Here is a 25,129-nt window from a genome sequence, read left to right as displayed (position 1 = left end):
AAGATACTCTCTGTCTGTCAGAAAATGCAGGCAATTGATGGATGTAATCGCTGGAAGAGTTTTGTTTGAAAACACGCTGGCAAACAGATCCAAATCACTGATCAAAAATCAGAGTTGACGCACAGATACCGTAGGATATCAAAGGCAGAGACAAAGGTAAAATAAAAAAAATAAAAAAACAGAGTTGGAAACCAATATATCAACATAGTGCTACAAAAGGCTTGGTAACATGAGACAGAAGGTACAGCACATATACTTCACAAAGTATGTGTGTAGTGAGACAGGGTATCTGCACATTTTTCAAGTACAAATTTAAAGACTTTTAAGACCTTTTCAAGACCTCTAAATGGAAAAATTAAGACTGTACCATGGCAAAGAAAATGATAAATACGACAACTTAAAACTGTTTTCTGCAATAGTTTTTTTTACTAACTTTAAGAAGAATGCACACAACTGGTGAACAGCAGGGTGCATCAATGGCAACTGTTAGACATGCAAACAGCTGAAGCAAAGTCGTGTGTTTTGAGCCTGCAGAACTACTGTAGCAGCAAGGAGAAGACTGGTGTTTACTGGAGAAACACCATGAATCATTTCAAAAACGAAAACAATACACGGCAAGTAGAACTAGCTGAACAACCTTAGCCGGCATTATTTCAATCCCCAAAGTTTATCTTTGATGATGCGTGATTTTTTGTCCGACAGCAAAATCATTCTGAGTGTCGTACAGTATACAGCTGGCTGAGGAAGTTCTTGAGTATCTTCTGCATTATAGCAGGTAACAGCATAAACCTGTTTATGCAGTCATACAATCATCAGAGTGTTACATTAAACACAGAAAAACAACTGTCACCTTTCATAACCATTATCAATATTAATCAATGTGTTGTAATAACTGTAAACTAATTATCATCAGTGCAACTGTTATATCAATGTTCATTATTCAAAAATAATCATCTCATCTCATTATCTCTAGCCGCTTTATCCTTCTACAGGGTCGCAGGCAAGCTGGAGCCTATCCCAGCTGACTACGGGCGAAAGGCGGGGTACACCCTGGACAAGTCGCCAGGTCATCACAGGGCTGACACATAGACACAGACAACCATTCACACTCACATTCACACCTACGGTCAATTTAGAGTCACCAGTTAACCTAACCTGCATGTCTTTGGACTGTGGGGGAAACCGGAGCACCCGGAGGAAACCCACGCGGCCCCGGGGAGAACATGCAAACTCCGCACAGAAAGGCCCTCGCCGGCCCCGGGGCTCGAACCCAGGACCTTCTTGCTGTGAGGCGACAGCGCTAACCACTACACCACCGTGCCGCCCTCAAAAATAATCATTACTTTTTTAATAATAATTAAAAAAATTAACTCAATTTTATAACATTTTAATAATCACTACTTATTAGCTATATTAATTAATAAGAGTAGCAATTATTATAATTCAGTATTATTAATTACTACTTAATTAATAAGCAGTGATTATCAAAATGTAATTTAATAATAAGTAGTAATTATTATTATCAACTACTAAATTATACTAATAAATAATAAGTAGTGATTATTAAAATGCTATAAAATTGAGTTATAAGATTAGTTAAAATTATTATTAAAAAAGTAGCAATTATTATTAGTAGTAGTGATACAAACAATTATTCATGGATTATAGATAATAATTTGTTTTTAATAGTGAACACTGATTAACAATTGAACTGATAATAATAAAATTTACAAGTATTACTAGTAGTATTATTGTTTATTATTATTATTATTATTATTAGTAGTAGTAGTAGTAGTAGTAGTGTAGTTATTTTATATCAATGTTCACTATTTTAAAAAAAATTATCTATAATCCATGAGTATTTGTTTGTATTCTACCAATTACTACATTTTAATAATTATTTGTAATAATTTTTAATAACTTAATTTTATAACATTTAATAATTCCTAGTACTTATTAATCACTAATTCATAAGTAGTAATGATTAATAATCAATAATAATTACTATTACTACTAATTATTATTAGTGGTTGTTAATATTATTCTTATTATTATATTAAAAACACTGTTGTAGACGATAAGTAATAAAAATAAACTTTTTGTACAAATTATTTATATTGTACTATATTTAGAATTATTGTACAACCCCAATTCCAAAAAAGTTGGGACAAAGTACAAATTATAAATAAAAACGGAATGCAATGATGTGGAAGTTTCAAAATTCCATATTTTATTCAGAATAGAACATAGATGACATATCAAATGTTTAAACTGAGAAGATGTATCATTTAAAGAGAAAAATTAGGTTATTTTAAATTTCATGACAACAACACATCTCAAAAAAGTTGGGACAAGACCATGTTTACCACTGTGAGACATCCCCTTTTCTCTTTACAACAGTCTGTAAACGTCTGGGGACTGAGGAGACAAGTTGCTCAAGTTTAGGGATAGGAATGTTAACCCGTTCTTGTCTAATGTAGGATTCTAGTTGCTCAACTGTCTTAGGTCTTTTTTGTCGTATCTTCCGTTTTATGATGCGCCAAATGTTTTCTATGGGTGAAAGATCTGGACTGCAGCCTGGCTAGTTCAGTACCCGGACCCTTCTTCTACGCAGCCATGATAGTGTAATTGATGCAGTATGTGGTTTGGCATTGTCATGTTGGAAAATGCAAGGTCTTCCCTGAAAGAGGCATCGTCTAGATGGGAGCATATGCTCTAGAACCTGGATATACCTTTCAGCATTGATGGTGTCTTTCCAGATGCGTAAGCTGCCCATGCCACACACACTAATGCAACCCCATACCATCAGAGATGCAGGCTTCTGAACTGAGCGCTGATAACAACTTGGGTCGTCCTTCTCCTCTTTAGTCCGAATGACACGGCGTCCCTGATTTCCATAAAGAACTTCAAATTTTGATTCGTCTGACCATAGAACAGTTTTCCACTTTGCCACAGTCCATTTTAAATGAGCCTTGGCCCAGAGAAGACGTCTGCGCTTCTGGATCATGTTTAGATACGGCTTCTTCTTTGAGCTGTAGAGTTTTAGCTGGCAACGGCGGATGGCACGGTGAATTGTGTTCACAGATAATGTTCTCTGGAAATATTCCTGAGCCCATTTTGTGATTTCCAATACAGAAGCATGCCTGTATGTGATGCAGTGCCGTCTAAGGGCCCGAAGATCACGGGCACCCAGTATAGTTTTCCGGCCTTGACCCTTACGCACAGAAATTCTTCCAGATTCTCTGAAGCCTTTGATGATGATATGCACTGTAGATGATGATATGTTCAAACTCTTTGCAATTTTACACTGTCGAACTCCTTTCTGATATTGCTCCACTATTTGTCGGCGCAGAATTAGGGGGATTGGTGATCCTCTTCCCATCTTTACTTCTGAGAGCCGCTGCTACTCCAAGATGCTCTTTTTATACCCAGTCATGTTAATGACCTATTGCCAGTTGACCTAATGAGTTGCAATTTGGTCCTCCAGCTGTTCCTTTTTTGTACCTTTAACTTTTCCAGCCTCTTATTGCCCCTGTCCCAATTTTTTTGAGATGTGTTGCTGTCATGAAATTTCAAATGAGCCAATATTTGGCATGAAATTTCAAAATGTCTCACTTTCGACATTTTATATGTTGTCTATGTTCTATTGTCAATACAATATCAGTTTTTGAGATTTGTAAATTATTGCATTCCATTTTTATTTACAATTTTGTACTTTGTCCCAACTTTTTTGGAATCGGGGTTGTATTTTCTGGAGTTATTTTTAATTGAGTTTTGAAATAAAGGTTGTTTATATATTTATATTAAACTTAGTACAATAAACAATGTTAATTATGTAAAAAAATGATGCTAATCACTATTAGTAGTAGTATTTCCTATAAGTCCCATTTTCCACCTGACTCTTGTGCGCATGCGCGAACATCCCTGCGTTTCACTCCGGACCGCTTGACCTCTAACACACACGCGCGTGCTCCTCGTGTCCGTGAAAAACCAGTTTCCCAGTCCGCCGTGTCCCCAGCGCTGCGTTATCGTCTTTAAACACATTTGTGCGATCCAAGCACTTTTTATCGCAAACGATTCTTCTCCTTATTTTGGGGGTATTTGTCATCCCCCAACTACTTGTCGTTAAACAGACATCTTCCCATAATTATCAACGCTTTCTACCGCCCATGTAAGCTACCTGCGTATCTCTCACTCTTCACAACCACCACACCACACTTCCTCCAGTAGCCTCCTTATGTTAGTTCTTGATCTACGGAATGCACAAAACGCACAGAACCGATGCTGCCCCCAAAAGGTACGCTGGTCACTTTTAAAATTATGGTTAAAAAAATACCCCAAACCGGATGGGGACATTTCACTCGTTCGGTCCAATATTAAATTTAATACCTCCCTTTCGAAAATTCCAGTCATTCCAAACAATTTAAGACGTTTTTATGCCTTGAAAACCGAAAGTTGTATTTAAGACTTTTTAAGACTTTTTAAGGACCCGCGGGAACCCTGAAATCAAATGGTGCTAATCCCCCCAAAATCCATTTTAATTCCAGCTTGTAATGCAATAAAACATGACAAACACCAAGGGGGATGAATAATTTTGCAAGGCAATGTATATTCCAGACAATTCTGTGCTTCCAACTTTGTGACAGCAGTTTGGGGAATGCCCACATATTGGTGGTCACTTGGTTAAGGAGCTATTATAGTTTTTATGTAAAACCTGTGTGCTTGTTATTCACCCACGGTATCTCATATGGCATCGGCTACACGATTCTTATTCTATATTACAGAGCTTTGGTATATATGGGAACAATTGCCTCTGATGGGTCATGGCTCCCTTTTGAAACTAAACAAAAAGTTGATGATACCCACTTGCCTCAGCTCTACTGTCACACATGAATATGCACACAATGTTAAAATAGGTTTGGAAATAGAATCTGGTATAGAAGATTTGGAAATAGAATCACCATCATGTTCAACACACAAAAACCAGCAAACAACAGTACCATTTAAAGCTCTGACACACATTTCGCAGGGAAATGTCACCCATGGTGTACGTCTATCTGCAGGAGAAAAATAATCCATTAGTGTTAACATAATTTTGACTAACCCTGTATTAATAAAAGATAAGCAGATTTTTGTAAATAAAAAACACCTTTGACTTGTGTCTTTTTGTTATGTTTTTAGACTTTATCATCAAAGTTCTTAGACTCTGCGAGTGCACAGTTTGCTGTGTCTGCACTGGTGAATTCAGAACAGCTGATGGCACTGAAGAGTAAAGAGGAAGGAATTCTGGGAGTTGGAGTCAATGGAGTTATATCAGTCTCAGGTGAAAACATACATCGAAACTCAGTCAGGGTTACAACTGAGCCTTAAGTCTTAAAATATCTTCTCATCTCATCTCATTATCTCTAGCCACTTTATCCTTCTACAGGGTCGCAGGCAAGCTGGAGCCTATCCCAGCTGACTACGGGCGAAAGGCGGGGTACACCCTGGACAAGTCGCCAGGTCATCACAGGGCTGACACATAGACACAGACAACCATTCACACTCACATTCACACCTACGGTCAATTTAGAGTCACCAGTTAACCTAACCTGCATGTCTTTGGACTGTGGGGGAAACCGGAGCACCCGGAGGAAACTCACGCGGACACGGGGAGAACATGCAAACTCCACACAGAAAGGCCCTCGCCGGCCCCGGGGCTCGAACCCAGGACCTTCTTGCTGTGAGGCGACAGCGCTAACCACTACACCACCGTGCCGCCCCTTAAAATATCTTAAAATAGATTTTAGAAATTTAACATTAAAAAGTTGTTTTTTGTTTTTAACAATTAGAGATTCTGTCATTATGATTTGAGGACCGATTTAGAACTCATTTTTGGAAAGGCAGTAATGTCTTTGAAGATTAAACTTTGTCATTTTACTTTATCTGTGTTTCTATTAAGTTTTGTATGTATTTATGTATCTAGCAGTGCATCATGCAACCTTTCATGGCTTTTTCCCCCCTCTACTTGTTAGATGGAGAAGTATAAATTCAACGAAAAATGGTAAGAGGAAAATATCAGGATTAGTTGGTACCAAAAAGCAACTGTTTTGATGTTAGATCCAAAATGTGAAGACATTTATTTCATTTATGCCCAATGGATAAGGCATTGGCTCCTCACATGTAATCTGAGATGCACAAAAGTTATGCTAGCAATCAAGCTATATATAGTGGTACTTGAAACTTTGTGAACCCTTTAGAATTCTCCATTTCTGCATAAATGACCTAAAATATCAGATTTTCACACAAGTCCTAAAAGTAGATAAAGAAAACCCAATTAAACAAACGAGACAAAAACATTATACTTGGCCATTTATTTATTGAGGAAACTGCTCCAATATTGTATATATGTGAGTGACAAAAGTAATGTGAACCTCTAGGATTAGCAGTTAATTTGATGGTGAAATGAGACTCGTGTTTTGTCATCCAACAGGATGACAAAGTGTGACTGTTTGCCCTGTTTTATTTAAAGAACAGGGGTCTATCAAAGTCTGATCTTCAAAACATGTTTGTGGAAGTGTATCATGACACAAACAAAGGAGATTTCTGAGGACCCCAGAAAAAGAGTTGTTGAGGCTCATAAAGGCAGGAATATTTTACAAAACTATCTCTAATGAGTTTGGACACCACCAATTCAAAGTCAAACAGATGAAGGAAATTCAAGACTATTGTTACCCTCCCCAAGAATAGGTGGGTTGCATCCGACATCACATCCACCTCATTAGATATGCAAGACATGAAGTGGTGGTCAGGTCAGCTCACAGTTCACAAAGCGTTACTATCGCTGAGGCACTTTGCTAGTCATTAATATGCCCTGTGCTCGCATTGTTTTGGGTTGCTCGAATCAAACAAACCATGAAACTGGTAAAAGTTCCTTCCAGGTTCTCTGTGAAGCGATTAAAAAAAAGGGTTAAAGAGCAAAGGATTTTACCAAAGGACAATGAGAAAGGTGGCTCTTGAACCATTTGATATGAGCAAAGGGAGCCAAGTCAAAGACTGCTTGAGTTTGCAGTGATCACTTCATAAAAGGTTTGTAAATTCTTCTGATTTATTTTGTTTGGATTTAAAAATGACTTTTCTCTCCATTTTCCATTATTTCATGATGTTTTGAAGTTCAGGAGACACTTAAGTCCTCAGATGTGTTTTTGTTTACTGTTTAATTGTCTTTGCATACTATAAACTAACATGCATGTTTTCACTTTATCAGGATGTTCTAGTAATCTTTAAGTACAATGATGTAGATTGGGCTGCTACACTAGATAAATAAGATAATTGAGATGATCCACATAAACACAAAAGCAGAACTCACAAGTTAATAGCATGAAACTGCTTCCCTGGCCATGCAGTTACAATGAACCATAATAACTTATCTGTCCTGTTTCACCAAAACCCAAGTCTTTAAAGGGGTTTCTGTGGATCTTTGTGAATGTTTTACCAGAAAGAGAAGAGCGGGGAGGATTGAGAATCAAGCACCTGTGGCTTGTTTGCACCTGATACTAAAATGTGTAGTGTCCTAGCAACCATTGCAAAGACGCGTATAAAAAGCCCCAAAATGCCTACTTACCTGGGCAAAAAACAATACAGGATTTATCTCATAGTGTCTTGATCCCCAGATCTTTAACCCAGCCACATATAAAAAGTTGTGTGCCTCCATGCACTTCCAGGTTTTCATCTGTTTGTCTGTGTGGAACGAGGTCTGCAGCACCAGGTAGTTTGAGATGTTGGGGAGCTCACTGGGTAGATAATTTTCCAAGTCGTAGGAATATTCCTTCTTTAAGAGTGTGGAAGGATCTATCCTGTTGCAAAGAGCAACTTTCTGAAGGTATATTGACCATGCATTGGCCTCTAAACTGTGAAAGTAGTCAGAGATGGTTTCATGAGCTGTTTGCATACTAGCAGCCAAATTGGCTTGCCTGACCACCACTTAATTCACCAGAAGTAAACTCACAGGGAAAAGTCATATGAGTGAATACAACCTATAGTCAACCAACAAAGATCAAAGAGCAAGGTGTGTAATAGTCAACGAGGTCACAAAGGAACCCAGGGTAACAACTAAAGGCCTCCCTCACACTGACTAATATTAAATGTTCATGAGTCCACTATCAGGAGAATAATGAACAACAGTGGTAGGCATGGAAGGGTTGCAAGGATAAAGACACTGCCCCCCATCTATAGTTTGCTAAAAGATCATGTGGAGAAGCCAGAAGGCGATTGGAAAAATGTTTGGTGGATGGATGAGACCAAAATCGAGCTTGTTGGTTTAAATGAGAATCTATGTTTGGAGAAAGAAAAACACTGCATAAGAACCTTATCCCATCTGTGAAACATGATGGTAGTATCATGGTTTGGGCCTATTTTGCTGCATCTGGATCAGGACAGCTTGTCATCATTGATGAAAACAATGAATTCTGAATTATTCTAGTGAAATCTAAAGGATAATGCCAGAACTGTTTGACTTGTCTGTGAACTAAATCTCAAGAGAAAGTGGTCATGCAGCACACAAGACTAAAAACACACAATTTGTAAGACCCCTTCAGACTCTAAGCGCACAAGTCATTCTACCAAAGAATGGTTAAAGATGAATAAAGTTAATGTTATAGAATGGTCAAGTCAAAGTCCTGACCTTAATCCAATAGAAATGTTGTGCAAGCAGTTCACGTGAGGAAACCCACCAACATCCCAGAGTTGGAGCTGTTCTATATGGAGGAATGGGATAAAATTCCTCCAAGCCGATATACAGTACAGCACTGATCAGTAGTTACAGGAAATGTTTAGTTGCAGTTGTTTAGTTTGTTTAATGCAGTAGTACATTGCTGCACAAGGTGGTTGCACAAGATACTGAAAGCAATGATTCGCATACTTTTCCACTCACATATATTTGATCATTTTCCTCAGTAAATAAATGACCAAGGATAATATTTGTCTCGTTTGTTTAATTGGGTTCTCGATCTACTTTTAGGACTTGTATGAAAATCTGGTGTTGTTTTAGGCCGTATTTATGCAGAAATGTAGAAAATTCTAAAGGGTTTGCAAACTTTCCAGCACCACTGTATGTAGACAGTTGAGCAGTATCATTTGTTCTAAAGACATTTTCCTGATTTTGTTGCTCATTGTAAATAAAAGAAATGGTCAAGCATGCCATGTATTTAAGGTGGCTAGAGCTGAATTCTGGTAAACACCCAAGAAACATTTTTTTTATTCAATTTACTTTCTAACCTTACCTTGATCTCTGTTTGCAAAGTTCACATAGGGTAAAGAACCATTTGCAGTTTAACAAATGCAATAGTAAAATAGTCAATCTGCCTAAAGACATTTAAACTTCACTATTTAAATGAGATTAGCCCACAAATTGATCGTGTTTTGCAGTTAGAGACTGTAGGAAAACCAGTTTAATCCTATTTTTAGTCAGATATTGGCAGACAAAATGTCCACAATGCACTTGCTCCATCACATTATTAGAACAGATGAATACACTGAGATAGTCTGTACAGATGACAGTGGAGAAAGTTTTATAATGTTTAACCAGCCTAATAAAAATATATTAATAGTATAGATTTAGCCAACAGAACTGCCTGACTGATTATTTCTCCTATATGTTAGCGTGGACAGAGGCTCCAGTAAGTCAAATGCTGCAAGTGACTTTTGCCACAAGTGATGACAGAGACTGATTATCAGCATCATTCATGCCAAAGTGATAATCAGTATGTCCTATTGTAAACTTAATTCTGTAAAGGTTGTCAGTAATGTTTGTCAGTAACTATAGAGGTAGGGGTATCTTTGAGTGGAACTGGAATGAAATCTTTAAATGAAGTTTTCAGTTTTGGGGAACTTTAAATTTTTAGAACGGTTTCAGAGCTATATAAAGGAGGGCATTTCAAAGTTTGTCCAGATGAAGATGGTTTGTAGGGTGGCTCATGTTAATTTATTTGGTTTTGTCAGCATGGTTTTAATTTTGAAGTGGCTGTATTCAAAAAGCATTTGAATTTGATTTTAAAAATTCTGCAGCAACCATGTTCAATTCAGTTGTTTTATTTATTTAAAAAAAGTGCATAACAATGAAATGAAATAACAATGGGTGGTTACAAAGCAGCGTTACAGACATTTGGATATGGATTTGAAATTAGTACAGTAAATGTTTAGATATTGATGAATTTATTGGTATTATAGCTGTCTACCACAGTATATTGGAGCTGAAATTAATGAATTTGAGCTGAAAGTGCAGACTTTAATTTGAAGATATCTACACCCAATTCAGATGAAAGAGGTAAGAATCAGAGCATTAGAGTTGATTTGAAGTGTTATTTGGATTTGGAATCTGTTGCTGTTAATTCTCAATTTGAAGAGCTTGTGGTGGAAAAAAGAAAAACACTCACTCATTTGGATCAAAGCAGGGAAAAGTATCTTTATTGTTGGTTTCTCAACCCAAAAGAAATGCAGAACAAAGAAACTGTTCTGGGTGTGCATACGCCTCCCCTTCCTCACAATGGCATTTTATATCCTTGTGGAACTTTCTGTTAAAAGACTATAACCCAATCTAAAGTAAGAATTTAAACTTCTACCATAATAGGGCTTGTCCTTTGTCAACAGATGTGTTCTCTTTGTGTATTTTTCCCAACATTTAATGGTTTGTCAAGGACAGGCGCCATTATTGCTATCCTCTTCTTACACGCTACACACATATGCACACAGCACTGGGTTCATGAACGGGTCATGAACCTCTAACACACACACAGGGCTATACTAAAAATTCCATTACATTTCCCCTCTTTGTTAATTTCATTAACACCTCGTTCAAGCAAAAGATATCAAAATTAGACATCAATTCCTACACCCCACAATCTGGTTTTAGCAGGAACCTTATTCAATTTTGACTGGAAACGATTATACGGCTTTTTTGCGAGGCATAGACACCTCTAGTTTCAGCAATCAAATAGTAAGGAAAAATCAATGCAAATAACAGATACATGTATTTGAGCTACTTATCATTTTAAATAATTTCTTCGTCTACAAAAGGTAGGCTGTAATCTTCATCTGGCCAGTCTGGGAATTCACCTGGGCCCATTTTCACCAGGATTCGGTCTTGTAAATGTATGGCCATTATCCTTTGCATCATAGCTGACAAGCATTGCATCAAACATGGAGCACACAGACATATCAAAACTACCATCTGTGTTACAGGGATGATTATGTTCACATACATTGCCCACTGCCCAAACAAACTATATAGCCATCCCCAACTGCCCTCTCTATGCTCGTCCAGTCATAGTTGTCTTGCCACTTCCTTCATTTGGTTGATGGCGAGTGTGATGTTTCCATGTTCATCATCATTTACTGGGACATCGGTGTAGCATTCTTCTCCAACCACTGCACAAACTCCACCTTCCTTAGCCAATATAATGTCTAACGCCAGTCTATTCTGAGTTGTCATCAATCGTACTGCTGTCAGTTCTCATACTCCAGTCCACCCATGTGGTAGGTAGTAATATGCTCATTCTCCACATACATACATACACACCAGTCAGATTTGTACCCAATGTACCTCTGAGTATAAACAATGTCAGCTTGTCTGTGGACTCCAGAGTGTGACAGCGAACATGGAGGATCCAGGCAATAACATGACTTGGTTGTACGCTCCATACGTGATTACACAAGAGGCACCCATAAGGCTTCACACACACAGGGAATTTGTAACCTTTAGCCAACACTCGCAGTCCTGCATCAGGACTGCCAAAGACTTTAGGTCTCCACTTGAATTCTCCTGAAGTTCTTAGCATTTGCAATTCTAGACTGTGTATGAGGTTCAATGTGGTAGAGAGGCAGTTGTCCACATATAGGCCAGCAATGTCCTACTCAGGCAGTCTAGCATTTCTGGAAACCAGAACATTTACCATGGCCCTCAGAGTATCATTCAGGCTTGTGGGTTTACATGCAAAAGGCTGAGCCGATGTATGAGGGATCAGGGTGAACACTACACATGGTTCTGTAAGGTTTAAACTCTTCACTGTTTAGTTTGCATATTTCCAAAACTCACTGTGGATGACGAGCGCAAAATGATTAGGGCCTGTTTCACTTTGTCTTTGTTGCAGCATTTTTGGAAGCAAGCAGGATAAGGTCACTCCAACCCCAAGCACAATTAGTGCAGCCCATACAGCTTTTACGTGGTACTGGAATGGATTATTCATGACACTAGACATGTAAGGAGAGGCTCAGTACAGTAAAACCTTGCCTATAGCTGGCACTGACTGGTGCTCCGAGTGCAGGCATGCCCGTTTACATACTCTTCCCATGGTCAGTGAGATGCAGTAATACTCTACGCAGCTACTAACTTACTGCCTGTGTCTTGTCCTCTCCTTCTAGGGGTGGTGCTTTCTTGCAGTGGCTGGCGTGTATCCACGTGGCTCTTTGCTTCATCTTCACAGCTGTCTGAGTTGTGAGTAGCACCTGATACAGTCCTAGCCACCTTCGATTTCTCCAGCGTTTTCTCCTTTAGTCTTTTACCACTATCCAATCCCGAGGCTTCAAATCATGTAGAGTAGTTTCAGCTCTCCTTGGTAGTGCCTCGTTTACCTGTTTATGGGTGAGACATAATACAGAAGAGAGTTCTACACAATATCACATTTTCATCTTTGCATAGGTCCGTAGTCAGCTGTGGAATTGGCTGAGGGCCTATCCCAGTATTTGGTGGTCTGCCAAAGAGTATTTCAAATGGGCTCAAGTTCGTGCTTGCTCTGACTCTCATGCACATATACAAGAGTACAATGGGCAGGGCCTTAACCCAATTGAGGCCCGTATCTTTGCAACATTTAGCCAATTTGTTTTTGAGCGTCCCATTTTCCCACTTTACTGCACCTCTGCTAGCTGGGTGATATGCACAATGTTGTTTTAGGTCAATTCCCAATGTTTCTCCCACCTGTTTCAATGCCTGATTTACAAATGGAGTTCTGTTATCGCTACTAATCTTCCTAGGAATGCCTCATCTGGGAATGATTTCAGTTAGAGCTTTCGCTACAGTTCCTGCATCTTGTTTGGAAGTGGAGAATGTCTCTACCCATTTAGAGAACATATCTACTATTACCAGACAGTATTTTTTCCCTTCTGCAGGTGTCAATTCAATAAAATCCATCTGCAAATGTTCAAACGGTTTCTGTGGTTGTGGGTGTGCAGCCTGTGCTACCTCTTGCCCCCGACCTATGTTGTGTGTGGCACAAGTGACACACTTCTCGCAAAATATTTGGGCAAAATTTGTAAATCTTTTTGAAACCAAAAACGTGCAATAGTGCTGCTTATTCCCCCCTTTGACACATGGTTACGACCCATGTGTCAATTTCACAAAATAAGGGAAATAACACTTGGGCAGACATGGCTTGAATCCATCCGGACCATACCAAATACCTTGCTTATGAATACAACCTGCTCTTCTCCAAATCTGGCATTCTTCTAATGTAGCTCTTGCCTCCTTCATGTAATGATCATGATCTTGCCTCCTTCATGATCATGTAAGTCAGCAATAGGTGTCAGAATAAGGTTAGTATTGTTAGTATTTGTGTTAGCACTCAGCATGAGTTTGGAAGGCCCTTGGGACCAGCTTGCTTGGCTGCTGCATCTGCTGCTGCATTTCCTGTGGAGATGGGATCTGAATCGTTAGTGTGAGCATCATACTTACAAATGGCAAGTTGTTTAGGTAATAATATGGCTTCTAGGAGTGACACCATCGATGTATGATGGGTAATTAGATTTCCTGTAGAAGTAAGGAACCCCTTGTACTTATACAGTGTGCCAAAATCATGTGCTACCCCAAATGCATACCTACTGTCAGTATATAATCATGGCTGTCTTCCCTCATGCTAATTTGCATGCTTCAGTGAGGGCAACCAACTCCACAGCTGGAGCAGAGCAGTTGCCCGGAAGTGAACCAGAAAGCAGGGTTTCATGATGTGTGACGACAGCATACCCTACCTTATTCAGGCCTGTAGCTGTATCCCTCAAGGCTGAGCCATGTACAAAAAGGACTAGGTCAGGGTTGTGAAGAGGAGTCTCTTGTAAGTCAGGACAAAGAGAACAGACCTGATTAACCATTGCTATGCAACAGTGGGTTTCCCCGTCACCTTTGACAGGAAGCAAAGTTGCTGGATTCAAAACGGTACAGTGTTTCACTGTGATATTGGGCATTTCCAGGAGGACAGCATTGTATCTCAACCACCTAGCAGCAGATAGGTGAGATGTCTTCTGTTCAAGCAAGAGTATAGAGACAGCATCTGGGACCAAAAGCGTTTGTTCAGAATAACCCACAATATCACATGATGCTACAACAGCCTTTTCAGCAGCTGCAATTGCCCATAGATAAACTGGCAGCTCTGCTGCTACTGGATCAAGTTTAGTGGAGTAATAGGCTACCGGTCATAACTTACCTCCATGTTCTTGTAAGACAGCAAATGTCATACAACCCTTTTTCTCATCTACTGCCTGAATGAACAGATGAGATGGATCAGGGAATGCCCGAGGTGGTTGTGGTTTGGAGTGCCAATTTGAAATTGACAAAGGTTTCTTCAGCTTCGTCTGTCCACGTGACAGCATTGTGTGCCTGCAATCCTTTCTCATGAATCAGACTGCTGAGGGGAGCCTCAAGAACAGCATAACTACTGTAGGTATGAAAGTTCTGCAATATGAGCACATGCCTAAGAATGACATCATCGGTTTCTTCATGACAGGTTTTGGCAAATTGTGGATTGCAACCCCCCATCTTCTCCCAGCGCCTTACCTTGCACAGAGAAATTGTGACCCAAAAACTTAACCTCAGTTTTAACAAATTGCAATTTGTGCAGACTAGCCTTATGGCCCTCTCCTGTGAGATGTTGCAACAATTTTGTGGTGTCCATTCTACATTGTTCTTCGGCGGACACGTCTAAATGAAGATCGTCCACATACTGGAGGAGGGCGGTGCCGGGAGTGAGTTTTAAGGTACTCAAACTTTGCCTTAATATTTCATTGTAAATGGTGGGTGACTCATAGTAGCCCTGACACAAATGCATGAATGTGTATGACTTGCCCTCAAATTGAAATGCAAACCAGAATTGACTATTTGGATGCACAGGAATGCTGAAGAATGCATTTGCCAGGTCTACCACAAAGAAGTGTGTGCTTCCTGGTGGCGTTTGTGACAAGATAGTATGTAGATTTGGTACATTAGGGGCTCTAGGCTGGACCACAGCATTTACTGCCTGCAAGTCTTGAACAAAACGCCATTCTTCAGGCTCACCTGGATTTGTATGCTTTTTTTACCGGGAAAATCAGAGTATGTACTGGTGAGTGTGGTTTTTTTTTTTTACCTCTCCTCTTCGCGCTTAGTTACGCATAAGGCCGCCACACGATTCCTCCAATCATTTCTGTCCTTAGCAAGGACCCGGACCCTCTCCCACGACCTCCAGCCTGCTTCATCCCTCTCCTTTTCAATCGTCCGTTGCCATGTTGTTTTAGGCCTGCCAACTTTTCGTCGCCCTTCGGGAGTCCACGTCAACGCTGTGACACAATGGTGATCTCTGTCCATTCTCAACACATGGCCAATCCATCTCCACCTCCTCTGTTTGACAAGGTCACTTAACCTATCGCATCCACATATTTCATTCAGTTCCGTCTTGGAGATTATTTACGGCCAATGTATGCCCAGGATTCTTTTTAGGCACTTGTACTGGAAGGAATCCAGTTTCTCATTGTCTGCCAGGTTGGTTTTCCAAGTTTCACATCCGTATAGCAGCACGGGTTTGACTAGTGTGTTATACAGTCGGATCTTGGTTTTTCTACTGATCTTCTTGGACCCCCAAACTTTCCTCAGCCTTCCAAACGTCGCCTTTGCTTTCCCTAACCTTCTCTCTATGTCCTTGTCAGCACCTCCACTGTCGCTCACCGTAGCACCAAGATAAACAAATTCTTGGACTTCCCGTATCTCCTCATTATTACCAAATTTAATCCTCCTACTTGGATCTTTACTGTTAATCTTGAGGACTTCGGTTTTCTTCCTACTGATCCACAGGCCTATCATGCTTGCTGTGTCAGACAACTTGATTGTTTTCCTCTGCATTTGGGCTGCTGTAGTTGACACTAGTGCAATATCATCGGCGAAGTCAAGATCTTCAAGCTGACTAGTCATCTTCCACCGTATGCCGGTATTTGCACCTGCTGTTACTTGACGCATTACCCAGTCGATAGCTAAGATGAAGAGGAACCCTGACATCACACAGCCTTGCTTCACTCCAGTCTTAACTTGGAACCACTCGGACGTTAGACCATTGTCGAGGACAGCACACTCGGCGTTGTTGTACAGTAGCTTGACGATGTTAATTAATTTCTCTGGTATTCCGTATGCTCTCATGATGATCCAAAGGCTCTTTCAGTGCAGCAAGTCGAAGGCCTTTTCAAAGTCGATGAAATTAACTAACAATGGAGACTGCCATTCACACGCCTGCTCTATGATGTTCCGCAGTATAAAGATTTGTTCGGTAGTATTCCGCCCCTCCAGGAACCCTGCTTGCTCGGGTCTCAGTCGCGTGATTGTTCCTTCCTTCATTCGCCTGACGATAATCTTGCCAAGCACCTTGCTGGCAATAACCAGCAGAGTAATACCTCTCCAGTTGTTGCAGTCGCCTAGGTCGCCTTTCTTTGGTATCTTTACAATTAATCCTTTAAGCCACTCGTCCGGTACCAATTCCCCCTCCCAGATGATTAGGATTAGCTCATGTAGCTTTTGAGCAGATGTTTCTAAGTCTGCCTTCAGGAGCTCAGCTACAACGTTATCAACACCACCTGCTTTTCCTTCCCTAAGAGATAGAATTCCGAGCCTCACTTCTTCCAAACTAATTGGGTCTGTGCTTATGCTTTCAATAATGGGTATAGGGACAGTTGAGTCTTCCATGGGACTCTCGGGTGGATCGCGATTGAGGACTTCTTCAAAATGCTCTTTCCATCTCTTCAACCTCTGACTTTCTTTAGTTATGATGTTGTTCGACTTATCCTTGACTGCAGCATTACTGTGACACTTACTGTGACACTTATCATTGCAAACTCTGTTTATGATTTCATACAGAGTCTTCATATTACCTTAGTCAGCTGCCCTTTGAGCCATATCCATCTGATTTTCTAACCAAGCTCTCTTGTCGGCTCTAATGCTTGACTTGACTTCTTTGTCCTTCGTTCTATACTTTTCCCTCAACTGTTGTTGTAGTCTCGCAGACTTGGCTCCTTCTAGTTGCTGTTTAACTTGCTTCCTTTCTTCGATGTGTGACCAAGATCTTTCACTTATCCATGGTTTACGCTTCCTCTTTTTAAGACCTAGGGCGTTTTTGGCCGTTGATGTGTGTGCATCCCTGTACCGCTCCCATCTTGCATTTATATCTGGTTCTTCTTCATCTGCGGCCTCTAATGCTGCAAAGCTGTTACGAAGCTCCACGGAGAATTGTTTCCTGATTTTCGGGTCCTTTAACTTGCTGACTTCGTATCCAATTCACGAATTGGGTGGCTTAATGGTCTTCTTTAGCTTCAGCTTGATTTTAGTTCTAACCAGTTGGTGGTCAGAAGCAATATCGGCTCCTCGCATAGCCCTCGTGTCAAGAACAGATCTTCTAAAATGCTTATTGACAAGAACATGGTCAATCTGGTTGTGAGTTCGCCCGTCCGGTGATGTCCAGGTGGTTTTGTGGATATCTCTGTGTGGGAATATGGTGCCGGTTATCACCTAAGCTGTTCATTTTGCAGAAGTCAACCAGCTTCTCTCCGTTCCTGTTAATCTCTCCAATTCCATGGACCCCCATGACTTCCTCCTTGTTACTATTCGCTGCCCCAACCTTGGCATTCAGATCTCCACTTATGATGAGCAAATCGTGCTTTCTTACCTTCTGTAGTACACTCTGTAGTTGTTCATAGAATTCATCTACTTCTTCTTCCTCAGCTTCCATTGTTGGTGCGTATACATGAATGACAGTAAGTTTGATAAACTTGGAGTGAAATCGTGCCTTGATAATACGCTTGTTTACTGGTACCCACTCAATCAATGCTGACTCTGCTTGCTTGGACATCATTATGGCAACCCCAGCTCGATGGAATCCATCTTCCCTTCCCGAGTAGATTACTGTTTCCCCTGAGATGAGCTTCATCTTTCCAAAGCCAGTCCATCTGCATTTGCTGATTCCTAATAAGTCTATGCTATACTCTCGCATTTCTTTGGCAACCTGTGCTGCCTTGCCAACAACGTACATAGTGCGTACATTCCAGTTCCCGATGGCCAATACTTTCTTGGGTTTCAGAAGTGACATCTTTGATTGACGGGCTTCTGAGTAGCTTTCACCAGCCAATGTCATATTGTGCTGATAGTCCATAAAACAAAAATCGTTGTCTGGAGGTACCTGGCTAGCCTCTTCTTCCTGCCCATAATTTACTTGAATAGTGTGTCTGGTTTCCGTAATGTGATTTCTTTTACAGGGATGGGTCATTGGCCCATCGCCCAATCCCCAACCTGGAGGGCCAGGTGTTGCAGTTCGTCTGGCCTTTCACCTGGAACCTGCCCAGCAAGGTTGAACCTACCAGGGGCCAAGGCCCCAGCTGATATAGCTCCTAGGATCCTTAAGGCGCACAAACCTCCCCACCACTATAAGGCGCAACACATAGGGAGGACTGGTGAGTGTGTGCATTGAACAATTACCCCCGCCTTCTTCAGCGATTCAAACACCGGTTGAATTCCGCATACTGCTTTGGGTTTCTGCGGGTACTGTTGTTTACATGCACAGAAGTCAGACTTAGGAGTTATTACTACTGGCTCAGCACCTTTAATAAGGCTGACATCATGTTTACCTTGGGCCCATAACTCTCATGGAACCTCAGAGAGACATGGGGAATCAGCCATCAGCTGTTAGTTCAACGTTTTTAAGTTAGCACCACGAATTTTAAACTAGTTTGGAATGCTTGCAAGCTTGGACTATATTTCACAGACAGGTCAGAGGCGTATTCCCAGTCAGGAGTATTCAAATATTGTCTTATCCAGGGCCCCAAATCTTTCCACCTGTCCTGCTGCCCCTTTGCCAGGGATATATGTGGCACACTACCCCTTTTGAGTCTGGTTCCTCTCAAGGTTTCTTCCTCATGTCATCTGAGGGAATTTTTCCTTGCCACTGTCGCCACAGGCATGCTCATTGGGGATAGATTAGGGATAAAATTAGCTCATATTTTAAGTCATTCAAATTCTGTAAAGCTGCTTTGCGACAATGTTTATTGTTAAAAGTGCTATACAAATAAACTTGACTTGACTTGACACTACCTGGCATGATAAAAGGGCACGTTTCTTTCAATTTCACGTATGCTGCACGTCTGTCCCAAAACAACCCATCTAATACTAATTTTTCGCTTTTACTCTGCAGCTTAAACCACACTTGTTCAAACTGCTTATCTGAACCCACCTTTGACACATGTGCAGTGCAGTGTAGTGCATCTATAAGTATGTACTTGGTGCCAGTTGGGTTTGTACAAGCTTTTGCCATCTGCACTAGCAAGATATTCACTGATCCCACTGCCATGGGCACTAAATGTCATGCATACACAGACAGCAGCAGCTCACAGCTGTGCTTTACTAAGATAAAGTCAATATTGTCCCTCTCCAAGGGACCCACCACCCGTAGCCCCTGTGCTGTGCTAGTTAAACTAGTACCCAATTTACACATTAAGTCACAGCCCATTAGATTAATCGGACAGCAATGTGATAACAAAAATGAGAACTTAAAGCTAACCTTCCCAGCATAGCTACAATGTAGGGGCACGGTGAATTTTTCACTCACAGCTTGGCCTGACACACCCACGGTGTGCAGGAACCGCCCGCTGAACTTCAGCATCTCCGTGAACTCAGAGGCTTTAATGACGGAATGACCCGCCCCTGAGTTGACCAGGAAATCTATATCTTGGCCTAAAACACTCAGTGATCATAACCATCATAATCAGAATTAAGTCACGTGCAAGTACTGTGCATATGTATGTAGTGGAAGTTCATTATGTCTAACTATTAAAGCTATTTTAAGTTCGTTTCTTAAGACAAGGATTTTTTTAAGATGTTACCTTGTTGACAGTTTCGGCGGGAATCTTCCGCCTTCTTCAAAACAGTCACCAGATGTCGAGTGGTGACGTGCCTTATCAGCTGATGTTACGCTACGGAGGCGTGAACGTCCCGCCCAATTTGACAGGTAGTCCACGCCTCCTGCTGTCAGGTCGCTCCCCCAGGACTGCGCTCCAGGTGTGTGACAGCGCGTACACTCCCTCATCCCGGTTCATCGTCCTCTGCGCCCGCTTGCGTATCTCCACTGCCTCTAAAATCCAACGCTGGTATCTGTTTTCTTCAGCACAAATGACTCTGGCCTCTTCCCAATTCATTATATGATTTTGCCGTTTGCAGTGGTCTGAAATGGCTGATTTTAAGTTTTCTTGGTTTGCTTTTTCTTTTTCGGATCTTGTGAGTCTTTTTGTTGTTTCTTTTTCACATTCTATTTGGTGTTCTTTCCTTCGAGTATGGAAGCATCTGCCCGTTTCACTAATATAGACTTTATTACATGAACGGCAAGGGATTTCATAGATGACGTTGCATTTATTGTCCAGTTTTATTTTGTCTTTGGGGTGAACTAGCAGCTGTCGGAGGTTCTTGTATGGTTTGACCGGGGTGTTGATATGGTATTTCCTCATGGATCGTTGGATGCGTTCTGTAACTCCTTTTATGTATGGTAGTGTGACAAAGCCCCGGTTTGTTTTTTCGGTGTTTTTTCTTGTTTGTTTGTTTTTTTCCTTTATTTGTGTCTGTAATTTCCCTTGTCGGATTGCCCACAGTGGATATTGGCAGTTTTTTAATGCCTGTTGGATGTGTTGTTCCTCCTCCTGTCTGTCTTTCTCCTCTGTGATGTTCTGTGCTCGGTCGTATAGTGTTCTGATTACTGACATTTTGTGTGCGATGGGATGTTCAGATGTCCAGAGAAGATACTGGTCGGTGTGTGTAGGTTTTCTGTATGTTGTAATTCTAATGTTACCTTCTTCTGTATGGTGTATTTTTAGGTCCAAAAAAGATATTGTCTTGTCCGTTTCCTCTTCGTGTGTGAATTTGATTTTACCTGTCTTGTCTATGGAGTTTAGATGATCCGTGAGTTGTTGTGTGTGGCCTGTTTTGGTTATTTCAAGAATGTCATCAACGTATCTTTTCCAGAAAATGGGTTTGCAGTCGTCCGGTGCTGTTTCTATGGCTCAGGTTTCCAGATCCTCCATAAAAAAGTTGCATAGAGTGGCAGATAGCGGGTCCCCCATTGCAAATCCCTCTAAATTGTACCTCTGAATTGGAAATATGTGGAAGTGGAAATGAAATGCAATAGTTTTGTTATGTCCTGTGCTGTAAGTTTTGTACGTTTTTTTTAGGGTTCTGTCTGCTTTTAACTGGTTTTCTACTATGTTGAGTGTGTTTGTGACCAGTGTTTTTGTAAAGAGGGATATGATGTCATGTGATACAAAGATTTAATCCTTTTTTATCTTGATTTCCTTTAGTTCTTTCGCCAGTTGTTTTGAGTTTTTGCAGTGGTATTCCGTGAGTCCGAGGAGTGGTTTAATTATGTCTGCCAGTGTCTTGGAAAGGTTGTAAGTAACTGATCCTATACTGTCTACTATAGGTCTTAGTGGTGCTCCGGGTTTATGAATTTTCGGTGTGCCGTATATCCGGGGGGTGATGTCTGCTGTGGGGATGAGGTGGTTGTATGTTTGTTTATCGATTTTGTTGTCATCCATTAACGGTTTGAGTAATAGTTTTAGTCTTTTTTTCTTTTCCTCCGTCGGGTCTTTTTTGAGTATTTCATATGTGTTTGGGTCCATGAGCATTTCATTCATTTGTTTTTCATATTGAATAGTGTCCAGGATAACCGTGGTCCTCCCTTTATCAGCCGGTAGTATTGTTATTTTCTTGTTCTTTGTGAGTGTTCTGATGGCTTCCATTTCCTGTTTAGTTGTGTTTCTGGGTGGCGGTTTAGCTGAGGTGAGGATGCCTGCTATTTCATTCCTTAATGCTGCCTTCTGTCCTTGGTCCTGTATCATGTTGCATGCTAGTTCCGTAGCCAATATGAATTCTTCATGCGGGATTTTATTTGGTGTAATAGCATAGTTTAGTCCCCGTGCGAGTATAATGCGTTCTGCTGTTGTTAGTATGTGTTTAGACAGGTTGCAAATCCATTTTTCATTTATTTGCTTGTCCTTGCATTTATTTTGTTTCTTTTTGATAAGCCTATTTAGTTTTTTAATATGGCGTGTTTTTGTTTTTGAGAACTCTTGTTCTTGTATTATATTCAGATGTTCTTCCATATTTTTTTCCATGTCACTGCTGAGTTTGAACCAGCGTTTGAAATCTTGTGTTCTTTGTGCTATTTCTGTATTTAAATTGTTGATTTTGTTTGTCGTGCATCTAATTCTTTCTCTTACCAGAGTCATTCGTGCTTTTTCGATGGTCCTTTCCGCGTTTCTTGTTGGAATTGGATTTTTTATGTAGAGGCTTGCTGGAATGATGCCTTCGTCCCGGCAGCGGAGATTGAAGCGGAGATGGTTTCTTTGTCGCGCCAGTTTTTTCTTTAGCTTTTCCAGGTAGCGTACCTCTTTGGCACAATCTTCTCCATAACTTATTTTTAATATGTAGTGAAAGTTCATTATGTCTAACTATTAAAGCTATTTTAAATTCATTTCTTAAGACAAGGATTTTTTAAAGATGTTACCTTGTTGACAGTTTCGGTGGGAATCTTCCGCCTTCTTCAAAACAGTCACCAGATGTCGAGTGGTGACGTGCCTTATCAGCTGATGTTATGCTACAGAGGCGTGAACGTCCCGCCCAATTTGACAGGTAGTTCACACCTCCTGCTCCGGCAAAATCATATAATGAATTGGGAAGAGGCCAGAGTCATTCGCGCTGAAGAAAATAGATACCAGCGTTGGATTTTAGAGGCAGTGGAGATACGCAAGCGGGCGCAGAGGACGATGAACCGGGATGAGGGAGCGTACGCGCTGTCACACACCTGGAGCGCAGTCCTGGGGGAGCGACCTGACAGCAGGAGGCGTGAACTACCTGTCAAATTGGGTGGGACGTTCACGCCTCCGTAGCGTAACATCAGCTGATAAGGCACGTCACCACTCGACATCTGGTGACTGTTTTGAAGAAGGCTGAAGATTCCCGACGAAACTGTCAACAAGGTAACATCTTTAAAAAAAAATCCTTGTCTTAAGAAACGAACTTAAAATAACTGTGCATATGTACCCATCATCTTTATCTGTTTCTGTTCTAGGTGAGCAATCACGTCAGTAAGTAGCATAAGGGAATTGGTGGGATTAGGGGACGATTCAATAAGCATGTCTTCATTGCAAGAAAGAGAGATAGGTGAATTCATAGGAAGTGCAGCAAGCATTTCTTCATTGCAAGAGGGCAGAGATACCCCTTTTCGACCAAATCAGTTCCAGGGCTGGTTCGGGGACAGTGCTGGTTCACAACTCGTTCAACTTGCGAACCAGCTGAGAACCAGTTTGCTTTTCCATAGCTTGGGATGCTAAGGGGAGCCATGTCATTACGTCACTGTATACGTCAGTTACATCGCTGCATTTGGATAAACCTTGGCGCGAACATCGAAGCAACAACAACACGGAGAAGAAGAAGAAGCAGCAATAACAACAACAATAATGTATGACTTCGCGTTTGTACAGCTGCTGCTTCTGGCTTTACGGTGCTTCATTCAAAATGGCATCCTCTCGCAGTCTTGCTATTGTTGTTGGTCTTAACAACTCCGTCCCCCTGCTGACGTAAGCAGTTCTTTCCTCTAGCCCAGCAAAGAGCTGGTGCTACCCTGGAACCATTTTTTCTGGCCCAGAGCCAGTTCTTTGTCAGTGGAAACAGAAAACCCAGTTCCAAACTAAGCACTGGCCCTGAACCAGCCCTGGAACTGATTTGGTGGAAAAGGGCTAAGAGAGAGAAAGAAGAGGAAGGACTTTCTTCCAGTCAGTCACTGCTGTTGTATGCCTGCCCATTTACACTTGCTTCAGGGCAATCCTTTGCCCAGTGCCCCATTTTACTGCAATTGTAACATCCTCGTTGGCTACCCATGTTCCGTCCTCTGCCCCTGCCTCTGTCACGACCCCGTCCTCTCCCACGTCCAACGTGTGGATGCTCAGGGTGGGTTAGGACCATGGCTTAGATATAGAGCGTCTTCCTTCTTTCTGTTGGCCTGTTCAGTCCATTCTTTTGCCTGCTTCTCTGCATGCACTGCGTGGCTAATTAGATCTGTCAGTTTCTACGTTTCCCAGGTGATGTAACTGTCTTTACATGCTCGAGTGAGCTCTGGCCTCATGCCATTCAGCCAGGTGTTCTTCAAATGCACTTCATACGGGGTCATCCCATCATTACCATCAGGGGGCTTTGCAACTCCAAGTGAGCATCATGTACCTCCGTGAGCCTCTGGAGGTACTGCATCACAGTTTCATCATCTTGCTGCTTACAGGCGGATACCTGATCCATGTCCATTCAGACCAGGAATGCATTTTTCAGCGCCTCATACAGTCAGTTGATGAACAGCTGGTATACGCTATTAGCCTTGGCTTGTAGGTTTGGGTGCACAGCTTGCACGTTACTGGCCCCAAAGGCACCCACTATTTTATGAATGTCCAGGTCCAGCTGCAATGCATAGGCACGCCAGAGCTTGAAGGACATGGGCTTAAATTCAGCGCAGAAGACTCGCAGCTGCTCTCCAGCCTTCTCTCCTCCTACAATCCTAGGATCTGCCAGATGACTACTAGCCAGCTACCTGATGTCTTCATTCATCCAGGGTCGGTGGATGAGCACTGGGCCTCCCTCTGGTCCCGCCACTTTGACCACTGGCATGGTCATGTTGACATCTCCCCCCACTGCTCCGAGTCCTTTTTTGCTGCAGGTGCAGTTTGCCACAGGAGAAAAAGCTGTCCCTGCCTCTGCTGGTTATGGTGGCGGGTCCTGTTCTGTTGATACTTGTACATTTCCCTGCCGAGGAGGGGCCTGAGACAGGCATGGGTCTAATGAGTCTAAGTCCAG

At 41.5% G+C, this 25,129-nt stretch overlaps 1 protein-coding gene across 2 annotated transcripts in view; it reads left to right on the top strand.

Moving 5' to 3' along the window:
- epc1b (enhancer of polycomb homolog 1 (Drosophila) b) overlaps positions 1–25,129 on the top strand; it is a 245,457-nt gene that overhangs the window by 201,786 nt on the left and 18,542 nt on the right. For both annotated transcript variants that reach the window (XM_060905977.1, XM_060905976.1), the window contains one exon: positions 5,182–5,323. In XM_060905977.1, coding sequence (XP_060761960.1) covers positions 5,182–5,323 — 142 coding nt within the window. The remainder of the gene's footprint in view (positions 1–5,181; positions 5,324–25,129) is intronic.

The sequence above is a fragment of the Neoarius graeffei genome, chromosome 23 (genome assembly GCF_027579695.1).
Source record: "Neoarius graeffei isolate fNeoGra1 chromosome 23, fNeoGra1.pri, whole genome shotgun sequence".
NCBI classification, from domain to species: Eukaryota; Metazoa; Chordata; class Actinopteri; order Siluriformes; family Ariidae; genus Neoarius; species Neoarius graeffei.
Note: the sequence above shows the minus strand (reverse complement) of the source record. Positions and strands in the feature narration are given on the sequence as shown.